Genomic DNA, 23,649 nt, shown 5'->3' with positions numbered 1-23,649 from the left:
TTGCCTTTTTAAATATTTTCTGTTCCCATACATGTCTAAGCACAAAGCAGACCTCTTCCTCTGTCAGGTCTCCCGGCTAAGACATTAACAGGTCATGAACTCTGACCTTCACCCGTCCACATCTATGAAGTTTACCATCTTAACTAGAATTGGCTTGCCTCCAATGCAAATCTCTTCTCCTCCCTCCTGCTCCTCCATCAGGCATAAAGCATCAGACTTCTGTTTGTTATATTCTGCAACTACTCCCTGTAATTTTGACCATGGCTGCACCTATCAAAGAATTTTTGTTCTGAATTTGCCCTTGAAACTCAAACAGAATGCTTTGAACTGCCTACAGACCTCGAGGGCCTGCAGGAAATGCCCTGAAAGTCTCTCAACGGGCTCTTTTATACTCTTCTGTACTTCCCGCGCTTTCAAGTGCAGAGCTTTCGTTTAAAATATAGACTAACGGTCCTTACTCCTTCTGTGCTGATGTTTTACAAATGTCAGTCCTGGTCGTGAGTGCCATCTATCAAGTGTTCAGAATCGCTTGGCAACGCAGCACCAATATATTAAGGGCGATTTAAGCGCGACGGCGGCCTCACCTCCAGCCCTCCCGGGCCCCCGCTTTGTGTTCGGTCACAATGGCGCGTTTCCCAGCGACCGTTCAAACCCGCCTGAGCGCAGCGCGAGGGGCTGCACCCTCTGTGAAGAGCAACCGACGTTGCAAACTGTTGCCAAATTGTCTTTGAGCCCCCCAACGGACTGTCAAAGATGTAAAGAACGACGCTATAGGCTACTTACTGAGAGAATCTTCGTAAAGTTACTGTAAGTATTCTCAGTACTCGTGTGTTTGAATTTGAACGTATTTTCACTTGTGTAGAATGTATGATGTGTTTAGAATTGTGTAGAATGTTTGTGCTGTTATACACGTATTGTTCGAGTTCAGCGCGAAGAGTTTTTAGAATGTGAGAGCTTGTTCTAGAATTAGAGTCAGATGTTAAACGGGCATTTTTGGGCTGTGTGACATTACCTTGTCTCAGGTTGAGTTACGCTGTTTGCGTAATAGCTTCGATGAAAGGCGTGTTGTGTTCTGTTTCTATCACGGCTGTGAGAAACGTCTCGATAACATTTTTGACGTGAAAGTCTGGTGGGTGCCTTTTTACTGTCAGTCAAACTCTTGGATCTGGAGATAAACGTGCTGAAATGTGATTTCAGTGCCATGCGCAGCTCATTTTTAGAGTTGTTGAGTGAATTGCGGCTCTGTGAGTTCCAGGGCAGAGCTGAAGTGAGTGGAGTTGTGCAGAATGTAGAGTCAGCATAGTGCAGTGCGCGTGACCGAGCGCACTCAGCTCCATTGGGAAAAGCTTGCTGGAGTTTGATTATTAGTGAAATCCAGTTAGGAGTTTACATACCATAAGAAGAACAGACTAAAGGACTGACCTGGGAAAATATACTTCTAATCTTAAAATGCCGTGGCATTTTACATCTTTATTAGATTCATTTGCAGCACACACAGAGATATCTGACATTTCATATTTGGCATTTATATACATAAATAATCAATTTAACATTAATCAAAAACATTTTTTGTAATCTGGATTAATTACTCAGATTCCTAAAATCAGGTACCATAGGGCTTCACAATATTGGAAAGGTCTGAAATTGCGATGTTTTTTCTGCAATAAATATTGTGATTCAGGTACAGTAATAACAATGCAAAAAATGCTTTTCTTACTTTGCATTGTGTCGTTTCTAGTCCAAATGTGAAAATTGTTTTAGATCAAATAAAGGTTTTGTATTATTTTCATCTTCAGAAGAAATAACTCAAAATGAAGAGTTTTTCCTTAAAACAAGCAAAATTATCTGCCATTAGGGTAGGTAAAATAATCTTGTTTTTGCTTTGAAATGTAGATATTTGGAGTAAAAACAACAGAAAAATTCTAAGAAAAATGTTTTTGCATAAATTCTGTTTAAATAATTAAATACAAATAATCTTTGTTACACCTGCAAACGTCATACATTTTTGTGTCCAAATGTTTTAAACTCTTGAAAGTCGCAGGCCTTAAAAACACATGCAAATGATAAACCTTCACTATTATGGTTAAACTTAGCAGTGACTCACGTGTTCTGTAGCTCCCTGTCAACTATAATTCAGACTCAACATTGCATATCTTGTGACGAGACTATTGCGGATATGCACATTGCGATTACGATGCTGTGCAGCCCTAATAAATATATCTATACATATAGATTGTATAATAATACACATCTCATCATCACTCATCATTTATTAGAGGTTAAATAGTGAGATTCAATTACACCTGATTTTCAACTCAAAACTGTGAAATTAGTGGGGGGAAGTATCATTTGTTTTACTGGAAATTATTTGTCATTTAACTTTTCTGTGGTAACACAGTTGTCTTCAAATAACAGATGATTCAGCACTTCAGTTTTTCGAGCACAGATGAGTGGATTGCAGCAGAGCAGTACACATACTAAGGGGGGAAATGTTTGTATATGTTTTAAAATAGGCTTCTCCTGCTCACCAAAGCTGCATTTATTTAATCAGAAATACAGTACAAATTGTATAATTGTGAAATGTTTTTGCACTATAAAATAACTGTTCAAAAGTAGTTTATAATTTAATTTAATCATTTATTCCAGTAATGATGAATTAATTAATGATGAATTTTCAGCTTCATTACTCCAGTCTCCAGAGTCACATGATCCTTCAGAAATCACTCTAATATTAATTATTATTATTATTAACTGTAATAAAAGCAATAATGACTGGAGTAATAATTTAATTTGAAACTACATACAATAAGAAAACAGTTATTTAAAATTGTAATAAATATTTTTTTAAAAATTCATTTAATAAATGAAGCCTTGATGAACAGAATAATTTTCTTTAAAAAAATGAAAGAAAAAAACTGACTCCAAACTTTTGACCAGTAGTGTACATTTACTTGTCCCCTTCAGAGGTATTTACAGTCCCTATTCCATTTCAGCTTCACAAAGAGATTCCTAAGACAATATCTGACAGATACAGTAATGTGTTGTTTGTGAGTTCCTATAGAAGTATGCGTTCAGGAATCATGTCTGCTCTATAAAATTCACATCGCATCTGGAATAAATTTGCAGAAGAAAGAAAGATGGATAATAGTTGGCCTCGTGTCCTAATCAAATCTACGCACACACACAGCATTATGACTCCAGATTGATCTGCTAGCAAATATGTGTGATTCAGAGGGCGTGTGGTTTGGAAGAGCAGATAAGGTCATGAGGGCAGATAAGAAGATAGACAAAGCAAAAAAATAAGTGCAAAGTTATAAGCACTGCACTGAATCCATATCAGACTAGAGAGAAGTGACAAACAAAAGATGATTTAGCTTCACTCTGGTGTCCATATGTTGAGCAGAACCATCAAACCATCCTGTAATTGGAATAGAATGAAGCAAGGGAAGAGATAAACCGGTTTAGACAGTTTTAAAAACCTGTACACATTGACTTGTATGAAAAACAAATACTATGGAAGTCAATAGTTACAGCTTTCCAACTTTCTTCAAAACATCTTCTTTTGTTCAACAGAATAAAGAAACTAATAAAGGTTAGAAACAAGTATGAGTAAATGATGACAGAATTTTCATTTTTGGGTGAACTATCCCTTTAAGTCATGCGTTTGAATATGAAAAGCATCTCAATGTGAGAGTCCAATCTTGAACATTTCAAGGTCGTCGAATCACACAATGGATCAGAGTAAGTTCATGACTGTTTGTAAGAATATATGAGTGTCGTGAAGACTCTAGTTTCCAGACCTGCATTGTGGACTACAGGAATTCCCACATGTGAAACAAGTTGTGAAAAGTGAAGAGATAAGGAAGTGAAGGGATGTGGGTCTGGTGTCTTTTGTAAAGCTTCTCTGTTCAAGCTCCACAGAATGTCTGAACATTGTTTTTATCCGAGGTGTATACAGAAGTCATAGCATTCAGTGAACAAAACATAAACAGAATAGAAGTAAAATAATCACATACATAAAGAAAAAAATAAGATAAATAACTATAAAAGAAAGGTTTATGCAATAAAGACATTACTAAAATACTAAAATATTCCAAAAATCAAATACTTTTCTTGCTTTTAACTGCAGTCTGAGAGATTAAAAGACTTCTGTCATTTAAATTCAGAAATGTAATGAAGGCTGTGAGAATTTTTGCTTGGAATAGAAGTTTTTACCAAACAAAGTTAATAACAAATAAGAAAGTTTATCTTGTAATTTAGTTATGATATTTTGGTTTTACTATTTTAGAAACAAGTCTTATAACTGAGAAGGACTGAAAGAATCAAGGAAATAACCTGAGATACAGTTGAAGTCAGAATTATTAGCCCCCCTGTTTTTTTCCCCAATTTCTGTTTAACGGAGAGAAGATTTTTTCAACACATTTCTCAACATAATAGTTTTAATAACTCATCTCTCATACCTGATTTATTTTATCTTTGCCATGATGACAGTAAATAATATTTGACTAGACATTTTTCAAGACACTTCTACAGCTTAAAGTGACATTTAAAGGCTTAACCAGGTTTATTAGGTTAACTAGGTAGGTTAGGGTAATTACAGTAGGCAAGCTATTGTATAACAGTGTTCTGTAGACTATGGAGAAAAAATGCTTAAAGGGGCTAATAATTTTAACCTTAAAATTGTTTTTAAAAAATGAAAAACTTTTTTTTTATTGTAGCCGAAATAAAGCAAATAAGACTTTCTCCAGAAGAAAAAATATTATCAGACATACTGTGAAAAATGTATTGCTCTGTTAAACATCATTTTTGAAATATTTAAAAATGAAAAAAAAATTGCAAGGTGGGCAAATAATTCTGATTTTAACTGGACAAACTGAAATTAACCTCTTTTGTTTAATGTTTTTAATACAGTACTTATGAGTTTAAAAATATTTTCCCAATCTATACAATAAATGAATTTTTTTATTATTATTATTATTATATTTGCTAAACATTTCCAATCAAATGCATGACAAATCTTACAATAGGATATTCACATTTTAGCATAAAATATGTAAGTAAAATAAAAAGAAAGAACAAGAGCGGGCATAACAATTAACATAGAGAAGAGAAGTTTTGCTTTTGGAGAATATTTACAGTTCTGGTAGCTTTACGACTTGAAAGTCCTTTAAGAGTTTCAAAATAAATGTTTAAATCAGCCTTGAAATGGGAGATATTAGGCTTCCTCTCCGGCCCTTTACACTTATGTATGTGATTTAACATAAACAGGAGATTCTTATCAATATATTTTTATCTACGTAAAATATGGCATCTCTTTTCTTTATATTATTTCTATGACCACTCAGTATAATAAATAAACATTCAACATCAAACCAGAAATATTACATTCCAAAAACATACACTACTTGCCAAAAGTTTGGGGTCAGTTTTTTTTTTTTTTTTTTTTTGAAGGATTACTTTTATTTTATAATTTAAAGAACATTATTCTTTTCATCATGCTGACATTTATTAAATGTAAATTTGTTAAATTGTTAAATATTTATTTATTAAATATTTATTTATTACTTATTGTATGTAGTTTCAGTTTCAAATGAAATTATTACTCCAGTCATTATTGCTTTTATTTCAGTTAAAAATAATAATAACAATAATAATTAATATTAGAGTGATTTCTGAAGGATCATATAACTCTGAAGACTGGAGTAATGAAGCTGAAAATTCATCTTTAAAATCCCTGGAATAACTTATTAAATTATATTATAAACTACTTTTGAACAGTTATTAGTGCAATAACACAATTTTACAATTTTACTGTATTTTTATTGCATAAATGCAGCCTTGGTGAGCAGGAGAAGCTTATTTTAAAACATTTACAAATCCTACTGACCCCAAACTTTTGACCGGTAGTGTACATACAATCAAAAAACAATGCATAACAGTCTCAACATCCATTCCGCAAAAAACACAAGACTGAACTGTAAAGATCAACTGTATATCTCTTGAAAAACTGGTTGGTTGGATATATTTTCTGTATAATTTTAAAGTAGATTTCACTGACTTTATTTGTGGCTCAATATTGGTTGTTATAAGTCCAGATCAAATTCCACTTGACACTCTCAATTTGGTTATTCCAAAGGTATTTATGTCTAAAAGTTGCAGGATAATGAATCAAACTTCTAAGAAATATATTATTACATTATATATCTTTAATATCAATACCATAATAATAAAATCTCTTTTTTTATCTGTTAGTTTATTTGGTTCACTGCAACCCTGCAAAAGCCTGATGTCCAGTAATGTGCTCTTCTGTTGCAGTCTGCATGACGTCAGGTAGCCTATACATTTCCATTGGATATCCTGTCATTGTCACTGCATGATGATCTGGAGAGCATCTGGAACACAAGAGAAGTTGCTGAAATAACTTAGCTATTATCGGCAGTCTAGCTTTATGTTTTTAAGAGACATCCACTGCCTTTTAATGTTAGCATTTTGGAAATTCTTGTTAAAAAAGGAAAAGCAGCTGTTTCAGTCTGCGGAGGATGTTATGATAAACAGTTTATGTATGTACGGACAGTATGTGAGATTAGAGGAGGAGACATTGTGATATGGTTTTGAGGAGTGTGGAGGGTGTGATAACTTGACATTAGCCTATTGAGTCACCGCGCGTTGTGAACTGACAGCAGTTTGTGTGTGCGTGATGCGCTGCAGCCTCACTTCGATCTCTCTGTCCTGCTGGAATCCTCAGCAAACACGGAAGAAGCGGCACAGCGCGGCGGTAACTGACAAATAATGGCCTGGATAACACAATTGTAGATATCAATGGCAATCCAGATCCATTGAGTCCAGTCCTGTGCGGTCTGTGCAGCGGTGATGTGATGTGAGGTGGGCTTACAGCGCTCTATAGCGAGGCTCCATTTCTACCGGATCAGCAGATACTCGCTCGCTTGCTCTATAGGTATGCGGTATCAAGTGTGTTAGGGTTATTTTTGTACTTCTGTCAGTTCGGCAGGTTTTCGCGCTGAAAGAAGTGAACATGACCAAGCAGAATTGGCACTGAATCATTTGGAGCAGGGCATAGATACTTTCTGGAAAGGAGTGGATCACACGAGCATCTCAGCGGTAAGCAACTTATGTTTATAAGGAAAGTTATGGTTTAAACTTGCTCGACTGTGATATATGAAAGTATCTGTGGTGTCCGTCAGTGATCATGTTGTGTGGATTTGCTCTTATGGCAAAAGGAGCCCAGAGTGGTGCGCGCAAACTGCAGTGACATTGAGCTGCTGCCATGTGAGATGTAGCCTGCGTACTAGACTGGTTTCAGTCGCAAAAGTATCGTCTACTTTTCACAAAGTTGAATAATCATTACGTTTATCCATCATGCCCGGATGGTACTTTTTTGGAGGTTGTGAGAAATTGTAAAAGCGTGCGCGCGCACGTTCTGTGAGAGCTTTGAACAGAGGTAATGTCAAGCACAACATTGCCTCACAACACAGCTGCCTTTCAGATTCACTGCCGATTTGAACTGGATTTTAAATGAAAGTTATTTGTTTATTCATTTGATGCACTTGTAATTTTGAAAGAGAAGACCTTAAAGGCAAACTCCGCATGATTTCATGTCAAAATTCTGTTTTGAATGTATCAGGAAGTTTGGACATACTTGAACTTCAATAAGCTTTTGGTAAAATGAACCCAAAACTGTCCACAATGTTTGTATATTTCTTTTGAAATGGACAAATATTATTTTTGCAACTTATTGTTTCATGTTCCTCGAGAAAATGTAACTTTATTTCAATCTGTAGAGGATGGGATAATATCGTTTACCTCTACATCATTAAGGAAAATTTCAAAAAGCAAAGCGTTGATCTCATGCGCCCATACACTGTATAAAGTTATATGATGAATTAGTCCTGGCAGCATAGGTTTTTAGGTGATTAAACTAAGTTAATTATGTTCTAATTTAATTTTATAAGTTTCACAAGCTGTTTTAAGTCAGTTTAACATAAATTCAATGGACTCAAGGTTAATTTGATTCATCTTAAAAATGTAAGGCAACAAGGATAATTTATAGTGTAGTAAACTTGCACAATGCCGGGGATGTTATTGCTGGTTGTGGATCTATTAGTGGTGCAGTTTAATAAAAAATACTCATACTTTACAAAAATGTTTATAAATTAACTTTCAAAACAATTTGAGTATTGGACTCCAATTGTAAAACATGTTTATGGTGATTAGCAGACAGACAATCATATATGTTGTTTCCACACACAATCAATGTTTTCAGTGTGTTTTCCTTCATTGACTTCCATTCAAACAGAACAGCTTCCGCTGCTTTCAGCAATTTTAAGCTAGTCTCTAAGGCCCCTCAGGGGGAGGTGCACTGCTGAACCATCTCTCACTTAGTCTGGGCACGTCAGTTACTTTCAGCACAGTAACATGGCAATTTGCAACTGTTTTAATTTGTTTATTCAAGTCATCTACTCCTACTCCACTGATGGTTATGTGTAGGGAGGGTGCTAATGGTGGTCCTTCATGCTTGCTCTCTTCCAAAAATAGTATATTTTTGTACAGATAATGACTACACTGTAAATAATTACATGATCAGTTAGTCCTGACAGCACATGTTTTTAGGTCATTGTAACTTATTAAATTGAGGTAATCATGTTCTAACTTAATTTTAAAAGTTACGCGAGCTGTTTTAAGTCAGTTTAACATAATATAAGTTTAATGGACTCATAAGGCTAATTTGATTCAGCTTAAAAAATTAAGGCAACCAGGATTATTTTACAGTGTATAATATTTAATAAAAGTTTGTATGGATTTATAGGAATGGTATTCATGGTATTATACTCTTTCCAGTTCATACTTATTAAATGATAAGCATATTTAATGATGTCTGTGCAATAAGTGGTATATTTATGCATTTGCGTGTGTGCTTATAATTTGATTGGGATAAACATTTATGACTTTTCGGTTGTTTTCAGAATGTTTTTCTGCTCAAAAAGTTAAAATTAACATGTGAAAGTCATTCACCACTATTGGTTCAATGATTGTTTTGATTGGCTGGAACCAGTTTGTAATTAAAATGTCGGTTTTTATGGATCTTTTGATTTTGTTGATTCACCTCCAAAGAAAGTCTTCAATATGTAGATTTTTTTAAGCAAGGTAAAGTTTCTCCAGTGTTGTCACTTAATATGAACAGTGTGCATTTCTGAGATCTGGATTGTTTTTCACCTCATAAGCATGACATTCGTGTTTTGATGGTTGACCGTCATGTCTAACAGCAGTATCTCTCTCTCTGTGCTAAACAAACCAAAAGTGTTGTGTTTTGGGTCAGTGTCTGACAAATAAAGCAGTCTATTGGGCTTGCCTGAACACAGCGCCTCATTTACACTTTCCAGCAACATTGTTCACTTCTCTTCTGAAACTAATAAACAAGCTCAGGCCTTCAGAAGAGCAGCACAGTTCATTTTCCCATCATGAAATGCCATTTTTAAACATGATTTTAATTGGCTTGAATGACATATTGTACATATTGTCCAGAATCAGAACTCCACAGAATTGTTTCACATTTACGATTAGGCTGTTATAAACACAGAGATATCTGAATACCATAAGAGAAAAACCACTGGCACTTCCTGACACTCCTCTGCGAGTCTGAACAGGAATTGCCTGATTCCTTCTCTGGAAAAATTGTTATTCAGTTGTTATTTGATTAGAGCCTTCTGACATGCAAACATTTTTATGCAAGTCTTGCTAATGCTGACCCACTTTAGTTTAAAACAGCATTTATCCTTCAACGTTACAGTATTATGAAGGTAATGCTGCTGTGCGTAGTTAAAATGATTTGTGGTTACATCCAATTGACCTCATTACATTAGTTGCTTGTGTGATTTAAGTGCTTGTCAGTCTGGATCCTTTTTAGATGGAAAAAAAGATAAAAGTTAATGCTTGTAATGAAACAACTTGCAGGTTGCATGCAATGTAATCTAATGAATCACTTCTTCTGTTGGTTCGGTCAGGTGTTAACCTGATGTGCTAATTGGTCTCTGTTTATCTACGGTTCATTATTATCCAGCTCAGTTTAGTGAGTCAGCTCTATTGCGTGTGTAAAGTATGTGCAAACGCTATGCACTCTCATCATTCAAAATGGTCATTCAGGCAGTTTCCATCTGTGTCGAATATTTGCACATTTGTAAAAAGACATCAAAAATTAATACTTGAAACTAGGGCTACACAATATATCGTTTTAGCATCGATATTGCAATGTGTGCATTCACAATAGTCACATTGCAAAGATATGCAATGTCCAGTCTGAATTACAGTTGACCAGAAGCCACAGATCTGTTTTAATTAATGTATTTATATGAAATTTATATGATTTATGCAAAAAAAAAAATTTCTTACTCAGAATTTTTGGCTTGTTTCTACTCCAAATATCTACGTGTCAAAATAAAAACAAGATTTTTTCACTTTCCCCACTGGCAGATAATTTCCTTAAAACAAGCAAATAAACTCTCTTAATTTTTAATTATTTCATCTGATGGAGAAAACTCAACATTTTTTTTACTTGGTTTTTACTTTTTTTTAATATATTTGGACTAGAAACAAGACAAAAAGTAAGAAAACCCTCTTTTTTGCATTGTGGTTATTCAGTTTCTGTACCTGAATACTGTTAAGACTCCCCAGGAAACTGTCAAATGGTGCTGTTCAAACCATCTTCTGAAACTGTAATCATATCGCAATATTTATTGCAGAAAAATAAAATATTTCAATATTAGATTTTTACAATATCATGAACCCTACTTGAAACCAAATATAAATAAAAATCAAAATACTGTCTTATAATTAACTTTTAAACAAATATGTGCAAAGAAAAGTATGTATTTATCCATTTTTGTTGAGATAATTGTTAATTAATTTTTATTTTTGCATGGAAATAATCATCCCCTAACCTGCCCAATCTACCTTGGTGATTTCAAACGGATCTTAGTTTTTTAATTTATTACATCTGCAAAAAAAAAAGGCAAAAAAGTCATTTTTTTAAAGGATATTTGTTAGCAAATAACATTGGTGACAGTTCAATCATTGAGTCAACTGACATTGAGTCAGTTCTCATAATGCCTTCTTTTATGTTTCACAGAAGAAAGTGGAAAAATAATGTTGGTGCTTAGATAGTGGCAGAATTTATTTGATTTATATCCTTTAAACCATACTAATCGCTGAGTTGTACCCAACTATATTATAAACCTTTGTCTTTTCACTATATTATAAACCTTTGTCCTTATCTTTTCACCTATACTAGGGCTGCACAATATATCGTTTCATGATCGATATCGCAATGTGTGCATTCGCAATAGTCACATCACAGTATGAGAAAAATTGAGTTGATATTATAGTTGATCCGCAATGAAGATTGCACAGTGGTATTTTACATCGTATTTGATTATTCAATTACTGTACCTGAATATCTGACTGTTTGACTGTTTTCACTACTTAACGGAAAACCATAAAGCACTGCTTATTTCACTTTTATCTTATTTATTTTATGCTTGAAATTAGTTTGATTTACTCCACTACACTTATATTGATATCGCAATATATATATATATATATATATATATATATATATATATATATATATATATATATATATATATATATATATATATATATATATGAAGAAAAAAAATGATTGCAATGTCAGATTTTTCCAATATCTTGCAGCCCTAACGTATACCAAAGACTACAGAATACTCATGTCACTCATGTACTGTAGTTTTGAATGAGGAAAAGTGTAACGGTCAATATGGCGAATAAAGCCCAGCCTTCTTGTACAGGAGCCAATCATTGATTGCTATAGACTGACGTTTCATCATGGGAGGGGATCGGACCAGACGTGAGTTTCTGCAGATTTTGTGTGTTTTAGAAGGTTCAGAAATGAAACTAAAGAGACAGTTGATGTTTAATTTTATTGATAATTCCTAAATTTAATCATAAGCTTGACAAGCAATTTTGGAGAATTTCATGTTTGCCCTTTCAAACAGAAGCAAACCTGAGCATACTGCCCAAGAGGCATTTCAAAGATGATTTCAAAATGACTTGCCTTAAAGGAACTTTGCATATACTCACCGGGTTTTACTCTCTTATTACTTTAAAATACTCTTATTTATTTGTTATTCCCGTTTCATCTATTTGTACAAAAATAGTAATTAGTTACCATTTAAACACACTGCTTGTCTAATATAATGTTTCAAATCTTGGTAAATGTACAGTTTGTGTGGTCAAACTGGAAAGCTTTTTTTCATTGGATGACCCACATTCAAAACTGTGCTGATGCAATCTATTGGGCAAGTCTGTTGTTAGGCAATACACTCAACTGACAAGGATCAGTGTTATTTGAGGGAAAGGATGTGCAAACATGCTGTAGAGTTTATAGCCTGGAACATTTCAGAGCTCCTCTAAATCTTGCTTGGTCACTGATGCAGCAGCGAGGTGGCTTTTCCCACACTTGAGATGAAAACTGGCCTTTGTTTCTGTTTGGAGTGAGCGTCCGTTAAACTCATTGTGATAAAAGTCAAGGTTAAAGGAAATACACACACACACACACACCAGGATGTAGCTAACTGATCAAGCTGTAAAACTATGCTATGATTTAGTGCTAAAGGTATGCATTCAGGAGTCGTGCTGTAGAGCTTCTGATGTATCATCACACGTACAGGTCTTATGGCACGTTAAACCTTTACACACAAACATTCACCCAAATGTTCCCATTAGTCTGCTGCTCAATGTTTATAATGTTTGACAGGCGGGTTCACAATCAGCAGACACATGGAGACATGACACAGTCATATTTCCTTTTTGTGAAAGTCAAACACGCCAAAACTAACAAACCCTGATTATTTGTCCGGATTCTTTTCCAAATTAGAGTTTGTTTATGGTCTCTCACTTCTTATTAAATTTTGTAACGTTTATCTTCTGTTGTGAATCCCATTTTTGACTTTGACCTAATGAATATGTTCTGTAAACTGTGCTTGGTTTGATCTTACATGAATTTAGTTGTTGTTTTCTTTGCTTTAAAGCTTGACAGTTAAGGTGTAAAGAGAGATATAGTATATATGAAATGTAAAATATAGAATATTGTATGTTTTATTTAATTAGACTGCTTTAGGCTTTGATTATGGTGTGCATTCTTTACAGAATTATTTTGACAACCTTATGCAGTGTCAAAGTGTATTTCAAGAGTTGCGGTCATTTTTATCTGAGATCTACAGTAGGCAAAATTTGAAGAGGATCAAAAAGATTTTTTTAGCAAAATTGACAAGAATTGATGTTGTTCAATTGTTTTTGATGGCAAATTTGATGAAAGGTTTTGATCCAAATGTTGACTACTATAGTATTGATAATGGGAGCGCCAACATTGTGGAGAATCACTCTGTGAGAGAAATTCAGTGGGGTTCAGGTCAGTTGGTGGTTAATTCATGTGTGAAAGTTAAGCTTTTTCCCCAGTTCGAGGATGATGAATCTTGGCATTGTCATCCTGGAATAATGCCAGTCTTCCCATGTGATTTTTAAGAAATAAAAATCAAAAACAGTCAAATAGACAGTTTGACTTAATTGAAAGGTCTAGACTAGGGATGCAATGGTTATAGATTTTGGTTGTACGATTATAGTCTGAGGAATAATCACAGTTTCACAGGGTATCACGATTATTATCTATTTATTAATACTAGTTTAGAAAATCACATGAAAACTCCTTATTTTTTATAGTGTTATTTATGTTGCTCGGTAACCAATGAATACAGCACAAAATAATAATAAACAAACAAATAGTAGTCCATTTCTCTTTGACCTTAAAAATAAGTGAAAAAAAGGCTTTTGGGCATTAAAACAAGTAATAATTTTGCACATTTAAATAAATGACAGAGCAATGAATGAATAAATAAATAAAAATAGTATTTGTCTCATATAAATCTAAGCTGCATATTGGCCAAGTATTTCCAGTGCCGACGTTAAGGGGGGGCACTCGGTAGCCGTGCCTCCCCTAAAGAGGTTTTTGTGCCCCTCTACAGTTTTTCAAATTTATTATTCATTTAAACTAAATCAAGAATAATTCCAAAAAGCATAGAATGTTTCATGATTTTTAATGTAATAAAAATTAAAAACAACAGTCGACGATGTGTGTGTATTTTTTTTTTTTTTTATGAAAAAAAAAAACCGTTTCTCTGATTGGATGCATTGCAGCGTCTTGTGCGTCATTGCGTCTTTAGCATGTGTACATGGAGTAAAGACTTGATGCTAGCAACATGCTTTTTCCCACAATATTTTAAGGATCGCGTAAAATATGGATATTAGAAAATGGCTCGTCGGTTCTGCTTCTGCAAGGCCATCTTCAGATTCAGAATGTACTCCTACCACTCTGCATTCTCAGCCAGGACCACCTATTCCATCTGACATCACGCAAACATCTACTGCTGGCTTAAACTGGTGGAATTTTCAAATACATGTGAGAATTTTTTCTCCTTTCTGCGCAATGTTTTTAGGGACCACAGACGATCAATACTTCACAAACGGAAGGCCCAGTTAGTACAGCTAGCCTTGGAGAGTGACCTTTCTTGAAATGCAGAACCGAATGGAAGGACACTGTTAAGGAGGTTTAATGTTCGCATGTGCCGCTTTAAGCTGTTTTAAAATGTTAGTTATGCGTTTATTAGGCACGCTTAAATGTGACTCTTGGCTATTTCAACATTATTACATCTAATAAAAGTCAACCTGTTTTGTTAGTAATACTTATTTATTCTATGATCATTTTTGTTCAAATTATGGGAAATGAGCTGACAGGATGAGCTGATCTGTACCAGTTGTTGTACAGCGCTTGCACTGTATTGGTTTTTTTATGCCTCATTTCTGCAAATTAGGGTTGCTGATTGTGTGCTCCCTAGTTGGATGTTGCGTGCCCCCCTGTTAGTTATGTTCTGGCATCGGCTCTGAGTATTTCTCTTTTAAAGAGAACAAATGTAGTCACAGGCTGCTGAACCTCTGTCTGAACTATATTATGAACTTGTTTGGTATTTTCAATTTGTATTTTTTTTCTCTTCGGTGTTAAAATGTGTATATGAAGCTGAACAGTCAGTTCTTGTCACGTGACTCGCGGTGCGCTCGTGGCATTCTTTCACACCTGGAAAGCGTGATCGCAGTGCGCACACAGCGTGCACATCACTCCCAATATGCTCGCAAGAAAAGAGATAACGAACTCGCGAATGCAAAAGACACGATATGTGAACGTCCCTTAGTTAATAGCCTGAGTCATAGTTAATCCAGTGTGTGTGTGCGTATTAGCCTCGGTGTACAAGCTCGGAACTTTAAACTAGTGCACAGTTGGTGTAACTTTGTTCAATTGCAGCAGTTTTACTCCGTTGAGAAGCTTTTACGATTAACTAACTATGACAAATTAAAGCACGGTTAATAGTAAATTCGTTAATCGTTGCATCCCTAGTCTAGACTCTAGAGGAAAAAAATGACAACACAGAACTGTGATGAAAGATATGCAAAATATTCTATAATCAGTGCAACTTAATAAAAAATGGTGTATAGTTAGTAATATGTACTACTGTGCTAAATACTCTCTCTCTTTCTCTCCCCCCCCCCCCCTCTCTCTCAGACTGCAGACACACTGGATTAAACTGTCTGTAAGGATGCTTGGATCGTTGTCCTGATTGGAATGCTGTCCTTCTGGTCTTCAGATGGGAATTCTGGGCTTTGTATATGAAGAGACACTTTAGACCAATGACATTCTTTCCCTACAAAGAAGGCATCCTGACTCTGTCCAATTGGATTGGTTTTGATTGCTTGGCAAATTTTCCTTTTTGTTTCTTCTTCACGTGTTGATTCTTTTCAACCTTCCCTCTTTATTTACCCTGCTGGAAGGTCTGTCTCTCTGCTGTGCGGGAGGACACGGTGGGTCCAACATGACTACCAAGGCTCCCATATACTTAAAACGACGAAGCCGCAAAGGAAAGAAGGAAAAGTTGCGGGATGTTCTTTCATCTGACATGATCAGTCCTCCGCTTGGAGACTTCAGACACACTATCCACATCGGCAGTGGTGGAGGCGATGACGATCTTTTTGGTGACCTGTCTTTCCTACAAGGTAAATTTCATCTACTACCTGGACAACAAGGTCACCGTGGGTCATTCCAACTAAGTCGTACAGCAAGTGTATGCAGTCACCCAGCGGTCAGTGAGGGCTCACCACTGCTGAAAAATGCCCTGTCACTTCCTATCATTGGAGGGGTGCAGGCGCTCACCCTTCCATCGGCAGCGACGTTGAACACAGAGGTCCCAACAACCTTGACAAAAACTCAATCGCCCTCAACATCTCCATCTCTCGCTCCACCTCCCAAACCTCCCAGACTACACCTGGAAGAGAGGAGCATCACACGACATGCGTCCCTTCCTGCATCTCCAAACCACTCTTCACTGCATTCAAACACACACAGGCCAATGCCCGATACTAAGAAAGATGAGAAGTGTGTAAAGGATGCAGATGAGGAGGAAAGGCCATATCTGTCCAATGCTGGATCTATGCTTTCCCTCCATTTGGACTTGGGGCCATCGATTCTAGAGGATGTGTTGCAGATCATGGACAAGCAGAGAACGGGGACGTTCAGTGGGGGACTTGCATCCAGCGGACGACAAGAGATATATACCTGATATTGAACACAAAGAAGTGAGTCAAAGGTGCATAAATATGGGAATCATTCTTGATGTACTGTAACAAGATATTTACCAGCTTTTCCTGGAGATTTGTTTTTTTTTCATCAATATACATGTAATCTTTGCAAAATACTCTTGTGAGCTCCAAGATTTGGACTGTGAATCCATTGTTTTATTGAACTTCTGCGTACTTACATGGATTTTTTAATTCATCTCTATTAGACTGTATTATGATTTTTTTTAAATGGTACCTTTTAGGTGTTTTTAAGCTTCCTGAGACCCTCATTCATGTAATCTTGGACTGATTGTGTTGGCATGAATCAGTGCAATTACCATGTTCACATTTGCCTATACAAACCAATCAAAGGGAGAGAAAATGGCAGTTTTTCAAAACCGTGAGCCAGGTGTGAAAGCGCCCTCGAAGATAAACAAACCTTGGAGGAGTTCCTTTTATAGGGAGAATTCACCCAAATATTTGCCTAGTATTATACCAACCAAATTCCTGGAGACACCTATACTATACATTTTCAAATCTCTTCCAAATAAACACACTCATTAGAGAAGACTCCAAGACTGTAAATCAATGGGTCAGAAAAGGGAGACATTCAAAATCTGTTCTGTTGGTGTACCGCCAGGAACAGGGTTGAGAAATACTGACTTAAGTTTTTAAGTGCACTTTTTAGGAGTAGAGACAGTACAAAGGTATTTATAAGGGTACTACACCAGTTCTGTAAAACACATTGTTGTATTCGCTTCAGATGTCTTGTCCATGAACTGTTGGCTGACATCATAATTCGAAATGCACACTAAATTGTTGATAAGTTTTAAAGTCATTATCTAATTGGTGGAATTCTACAGGATATCTGATTTGTCATGTTCTTTAATGAGCAGTAAGGTTCTGTTCAGTACAGTACAGTCTGTTTTCACTGTCAAAAGTACCAAAATGGTGAACCATACCATACCACTTTTTTGGCGTCCTTTTCAATGGTAACCTATTATGACAGTATTTTATCAAAAGCATGGAGCTACAAACTCTGCTGATCGCTACTGGTTTATGGAAAATTGTGAACAGTTTGCACCATAAGACAAGGGAACAACAACACAGGAGTCTCATTTTTAAATACACGGCAGAGACATTAGGCCATATAATAATGCAATGACAGTGCGCAGCAATGAACCATGGTCGACCCAAGCTCAAACAAAGCTTGTCTTTTCTTGTAGACCACAGGTGTCAAATCCAGTTCCTGGAGGACTGCAGCTCTGCACAGTTTAGTAGCAACCCTGCTTCAAAACACTTACCTGTATAGGTTTCAAACAGGCCTGAAGGACTCAATTAGTTTGATCAGGTGTGTTTAATAGGGTTAAAGCTAAACTCTGCAGAGCTGCGGCCATCCAGAAACTGGATTTGACACCTGTGCTGTAGACAAACAGCCATGTGCCAAGAAGCAAGAATTTGATTTGGTGCATGTCCTCTATTGTTGTTTATGAGGTCCTGTAAAAACAGGTGTAAAGTTTTATGGATTTGCCACACATGTATATGTGAAGTAATGAACTTGAGTAAGCAAAAGACGTAAATGGCGTCAAAATGACGTTCATTGTAACTTTATGCCATATGCCACGCTTGGCGAGTAAGAGAGTACTTTTGGCAGTGGAAACAGAAGCCTGATCAACCCAATCACACAATTCCTTCATGCTGTCCCAACATAATTGTTTTTACAAATTTAAGTGGATTGAACATAAAACAATTAAGTTGTCCCCAAATCAGTCTCAGAAATTGTGTCGTTTCATTTTTTCTTTTAAATAAGTAGATTGAACAAGCTGCAAACAATATTATTTTGAGTGAACCAAACCAAATGCGCAGATCAGAATCTTGCCAGAAATAGTGGGTCATCAGGGTATCTCTTGCCTACTGTTTTTTTTTTAATACTATGAATGCAGAGTACTACTTGCTTCACATCGAAACACCATTTTATTGTACTTACACTGACTTTACTTTTGAACAAAACAAACTGTGATTGGTTTTCATGTCAGTCCTCGGCCAATGAATGCTCCATCTGAATATGTCAGATTAGTGTACACTAAAGGTACCATTTTTTATGTTTTTGTTTTCCCCCATAAGTGTATTTGGACTACAAGAAAGACACGTCCTGGCTTTATTTCTACTCTTAGATATATTAGTAAAAATCCAACAGCAATCAAGAAAGCACACCAAAAACGACCTTCATTGTGCATTTGTGTAATTACAGAGCAACGGGCCTCCTGGATTCACTACAGAAAAAGGAAAAACTGACAGTTTTCTCTTTCAAAGCAGCAATGACATCATCTCCCCCCTCTGTGTTGTTGCAATTTGTGTAATCGGGTAAAAATGCGGAGCTCCTCCCTTATGATCTGGACACACACACATGCACGTGCCAGAAGGCCTCTACATGCGTCTACACCCTGCCATGACAACTTTCTGGTTTTGCTGGGAGTAGTTTTCATTGTTCAGAATGCAAGGAGCTGTTTTTTTTTAATAAGGGTCAGAAATGTGGAATGGTTTCCTTTCATGAAATGCACACTTTTTTTTTCTTGGTGTTTGGTTGTTGTTGAAGTGCATGCACTCCCTCAGGCTTTGACAGATGATCACTTTCCAGGCAGCGGTAGTTTTTCCTTTCTCTGACTTGAGCCGTGGGGCCTAAAAAAGGACTTGTGTTACCTTGGTATCCCCCATGTAACCCGGCACATGTGGGGTTCATACACTCCAAGCTTTCAGCTCAAAGATATAGATTTCAGTATTATGTTTCATGTCAGGTTATAAATTAAAATAAGTAACTTACCACAAATTGCATCAAACTGTCAGCAAGAAGATGACATAAAAAAGAAGCAAATATTAACAGAAATGTGTCGCAATCAGCTGTATATGATGCTACCTTTGCACAAACAGCAATAAGGAACCTACTGTATTCATTTATCAACTCAATAGTTCTCATACTATATATATATATTCAGATTTAACACTCTAGTTCATAAAATGAATTCCATTTCTGAAAGTATTTTGCTCTTTCTTTAAACAATTCTTGTTTTCTTATTTATTTTGTTACTAGTGAATTGTATCCTTAACTTGCAAATTTATTTCCAAAGCTTAATCTAGTTACATAATCATAGCTCTGTGCACTTAACTCCATTCTTAATTTAAATCTCAGCTAGTGACAGATTAAATGTAGAAACACTTTGAATATGTGGCCTTTCTATTTGGCTGGTACAGTTTTTTCAATCATAATGACAAAATGCATTATATTAGATATTATCAATCTGAACAGGGACCTGAATGCTAGACATACAGTGTAATGAATACATTTTAGTACTAAAAATATATACTTATTTCATTTTGGATTCTAAAACTTACCCTTACATTAACCAGAAATGTGTTACCTAAACCGTTCCTATGGTCACTTGACTGCTCATGTAGAACAATGGTCCCCAACCCCCAGGGCCGCACAAGAAATCGTTAATTATTTTTGTTTTATTTATTATCTGAGTCTGAACAATCTTTTATTTTGAAAAAAATGTTTAAAAATGAGCGTGTTCTCTCGAATACATCTCGGTCACTTGACCACCAGAATTTAACCCACAAGCTAGCAAAATGAGTAAGAAACAGACGTCTTTGGAAAGTTTCTTTACAAAGGGGAAAAGTTCCATTGAAGGACCCACGAACTGCCAAGCAATGGATCCACAAGCTATTTGTCTACGAGTCAGGTCAATCCAGCATGTCTGTGCAAGAAAAAGATCAACTACTGGAGATCGCAAATGAAGGCGGCCATTCACGTCATGTCTTTTCCAAGTGCACGTTCGTTATTTCCAATGAAGACACTCATATTGGAGCGATGTGCACGCAGCCCCCAGTTAAAATTTTTCAGAATGCTGTGAGCGCACTACGAGTCACATGACAAGAACTGACCGATCAGCTTTGAATGGAAATACAAATTTCAGTAGACTAACGTTCGATTCAGTAGACATACATGATGTATCTGTTGTCACCTACATGCTGTCCATATCCTTTCTTTCAAGTGGGAAATTTAAAATATGTCGTCGTAATAATTTTTTTTTTACCCGTTCGATCGTGGTTAACGATCACCCAGTACCATTACAGCCCTTCACACAACAAGAACTTTACACTCTCTATCTACTCTCTGCTAAAACCATATAACAGCTAACGTTAACTCGGATACCCCACAAATGGTGGCTAGATGCATAATCCAACGTCACCTGACAAAGACCGATTTAAGGACCCACGAACTGCCAAGGAATGGATCCGCAACCTATTTGTAAATAAAATCAAGTGCATCCAGGATGTCTATGGAAGAAGATGATCAACTGACCATAGATCAGCATTCATATATCACGTCTTCCGTGTGCAAGTTCATTATTTACAATGGAGGCACGCATATTGGGAGTGATGCGCACATGGCACTCCCGTTTAAGAACATCTCAAGATTCTGGAATACTTCGTCACTTGACAAGAACTGACCAATCAGCATTGAATGGAATATACAAATTTCGGTAGACTTAACATCCGATTCAGTAGACATCTGTAATCTCCTACATGCGGTCCATATCCTTTCTTCCAAATGGGAAATTTAAAATATCTCGTCATAATTTTATTTTACCTGTTCGATCGTATGATTTACCATTACAGCCCTTCACGCAACAAGAAAGTTACACTCTATTTACTCTGTGAAAGACGTTAAAACCATATAACAGGTAACGTTAACTTTGATACCCTGCAAAGGGCGGTTAGACCCATAATGTAACTAGGCGTTCATGAGGGTGACGTCACCTGACAAACACTGACCCATGAACTGCCAAAGAATGAAGCCGCAACCTATTTGTCAACGAATCAGGTGAATCCAGCATGTCTGCAAGAAGATGATCATCTGCTGTAGATCGCAAAGGACCGTAAATTTCCATTTACATATCGCATCTTTTCCGCGTTCAAGTTTGTTATCTCCAATGGAGGCGTGCATATAGGGAGTGATGGGCACGCGGCACCCAGTTAAAAACATCTTAAGTTTCTGGAATACCGCAAGTCACTTCACAAGAACTGACCAATCAGCTTTACACTTTGTATGGAATAGACACATTTCGGGAGACTAATTATCTCAGAGAAACACTGCTGTGCCTTTTAATTTTCTATATAAGACACTTGTATCAGAGTTGCAGCAATGTTTTGTCAGCTTGTCATCTTCAGAGAAAGTTGTTCTCAGCCTAGCAATCTATGCACACCCAACATCCCTCCCCACCCCCGGCACCACTTGGGCCCTGGTAGAATTGTCAAGCGTTGACCAGTCCGTAGTGATAAAAATGTTGGGGACCACTGATGTAGAATACAAAAATATCTTTACATTTGTCATTTTTCCTAATTGCATCAACACAGTACGTATTAGACTAGGATGATGTGTAACTCTTATAAGCTGTTGTATTTTAATAAGGGTGATCAGGGTTACTTTCTGATTTTGCATCACTGAAGCACAATAACTACAAATAAATAAATATCTTTTCAGCAATTCAATAAACAGATAGATGTAAATACCAATAGCTGGATTTAATGCTAACAATCACATGCCTTAATAAACATCTCTAATTTACCACAGCAAAATACTGTGATCATTCATGTATTAATGCTGTTTTCAGTTTGCAACAAATATAGCCGTGGATTTTTTACTCCGATTTTTGTTGATTAAAGTGAAAATGTGATGTTCCTACATTACTGATATGCTAATTTCATGAACACATACATTCCTGGTGGACTTGTGTTTTCTTCTTCATAAAACGACAGTATGTATTCAGGCTAAAAAGGAAGCAGCAGCATCTGGAATATTTAGCGTTGCTGCTTTATCAATGAACGTGAATCATTTATCACTAATCACCTTGGTTTTGCATCTGCACCTAAGGACATTTTTTATTGGGATTTTTCAGATTGTATACTGGATGTTAACTGAATGTTTGCTGCTGCTGTACATATTACAATAGACTTACAGGATAGGACAGAAACAAAATGGTAAATAAATGGCCATTTACAAAAGTGTGGCTGTTTTTTTTTAAAATGATTTAATTGTGTCATATAGACATTTTCTGTGAAACTACACATACAGTATGTATTAAATTCACACTGAGGTATATTAGGTGTTAGCCTGCTGCTCCCAAAGACAGGCCCATAGAAAGGCTATATTATATTATATTATATTAATATTTATATTATATTATACTATATTTATATTATTTTATATTTATATTAATATTTATATTATATTCAATTGTATTTATATTATATTATGCCATATTTATATTAATATATTATATTATACTATATTATACTATATTTATATTATTATATTAAACTATATATTATTTTATTTTGTATTATTAAAGCATATCTTTATCATGTATGTTCTGTTTAATAAAGTGTTAAATTATTAAGATTGTTTGGAAAGAAGTCTCCTATGATCAATAAAACACCCATGTGACAGAATACTATAGTAATTTATAGTCAACACAACAGTGTTATTTGTTTGGGTATTTCTATAGTTGCTATGATAACATGACAACTATAGTCATACTAACAAATTACACAATAATTTATTTTTTAAATATAACTATTGAGTATAATATACTATAAAATGTTCTAGGTTCCACAGAATTCCTTCATGTTCCTTCAATACAAATCAATTAAGTTAACTCAATCATTTTTGCTAATTTATGTGGATTAAACATAAACCAAATAAGTTGTCCCCCAAAAATTAAAAGAATTGTTTCGACTCACTTTTAATAAGTAGTTTAAACAAGCAAGAAAAGTTACACAACACTTACAGTTACTTTACTATAGTAAAACTTCTACATTCATTCATTTTCCTTCAGCTTAGTCCCTTTATTCATCAGGGGTCTCCACAGCGGAACAAAT

At 35.6% G+C, this 23,649-nt stretch overlaps 1 protein-coding gene across 2 annotated transcripts; it reads left to right on the top strand.

Annotated features, from left to right (window-relative positions):
• The first annotated feature begins 608 nt into the window (after positions 1-608).
• Positions 609-22,773, top strand: cdc42ep2 (CDC42 effector protein (Rho GTPase binding) 2). 2 transcript variants are annotated; one of them, XM_056458354.1, is made up of 2 exons: positions 609-807; positions 15,659-22,773. In XM_056458354.1, exon 2 carries the CDS (start codon positions 15,966-15,968, stop codon positions 16,707-16,709), a length of 744 nt encoding a protein of 247 aa, XP_056314329.1. In that variant the 5' UTR covers positions 609-807; positions 15,659-15,965; the 3' UTR covers positions 16,710-22,773. The 2 variants fall into 2 exon arrangements, with proteins under 2 accessions (XP_056314329.1, XP_056314328.1); XM_056458353.1 differs by lacking the exon at positions 609-807 and adding an exon at positions 6,658-7,119.
• Positions 22,774-23,649: the final 876 nt, after the last annotated feature.

The sequence above is a fragment of the Danio aesculapii genome, chromosome 5, assembly GCF_903798145.1.
Source record: "Danio aesculapii chromosome 5, fDanAes4.1, whole genome shotgun sequence".
Classification (NCBI taxonomy): Eukaryota; Metazoa; Chordata; class Actinopteri; order Cypriniformes; family Danionidae; genus Danio; species Danio aesculapii.
The sequence above is the reverse complement of the archived record's forward strand: the minus strand, read 5'-3'. Positions and strand labels throughout refer to the sequence as shown.

Excerpts from the sequence above, each read along its gene's own strand:
- cdc42ep2 (XM_056458354.1), top strand. The coding sequence starts at position 15,966 with ATGACTACCAAGGCTCCCATATACTTAAAACGACGAAGCCGCAAAGGA.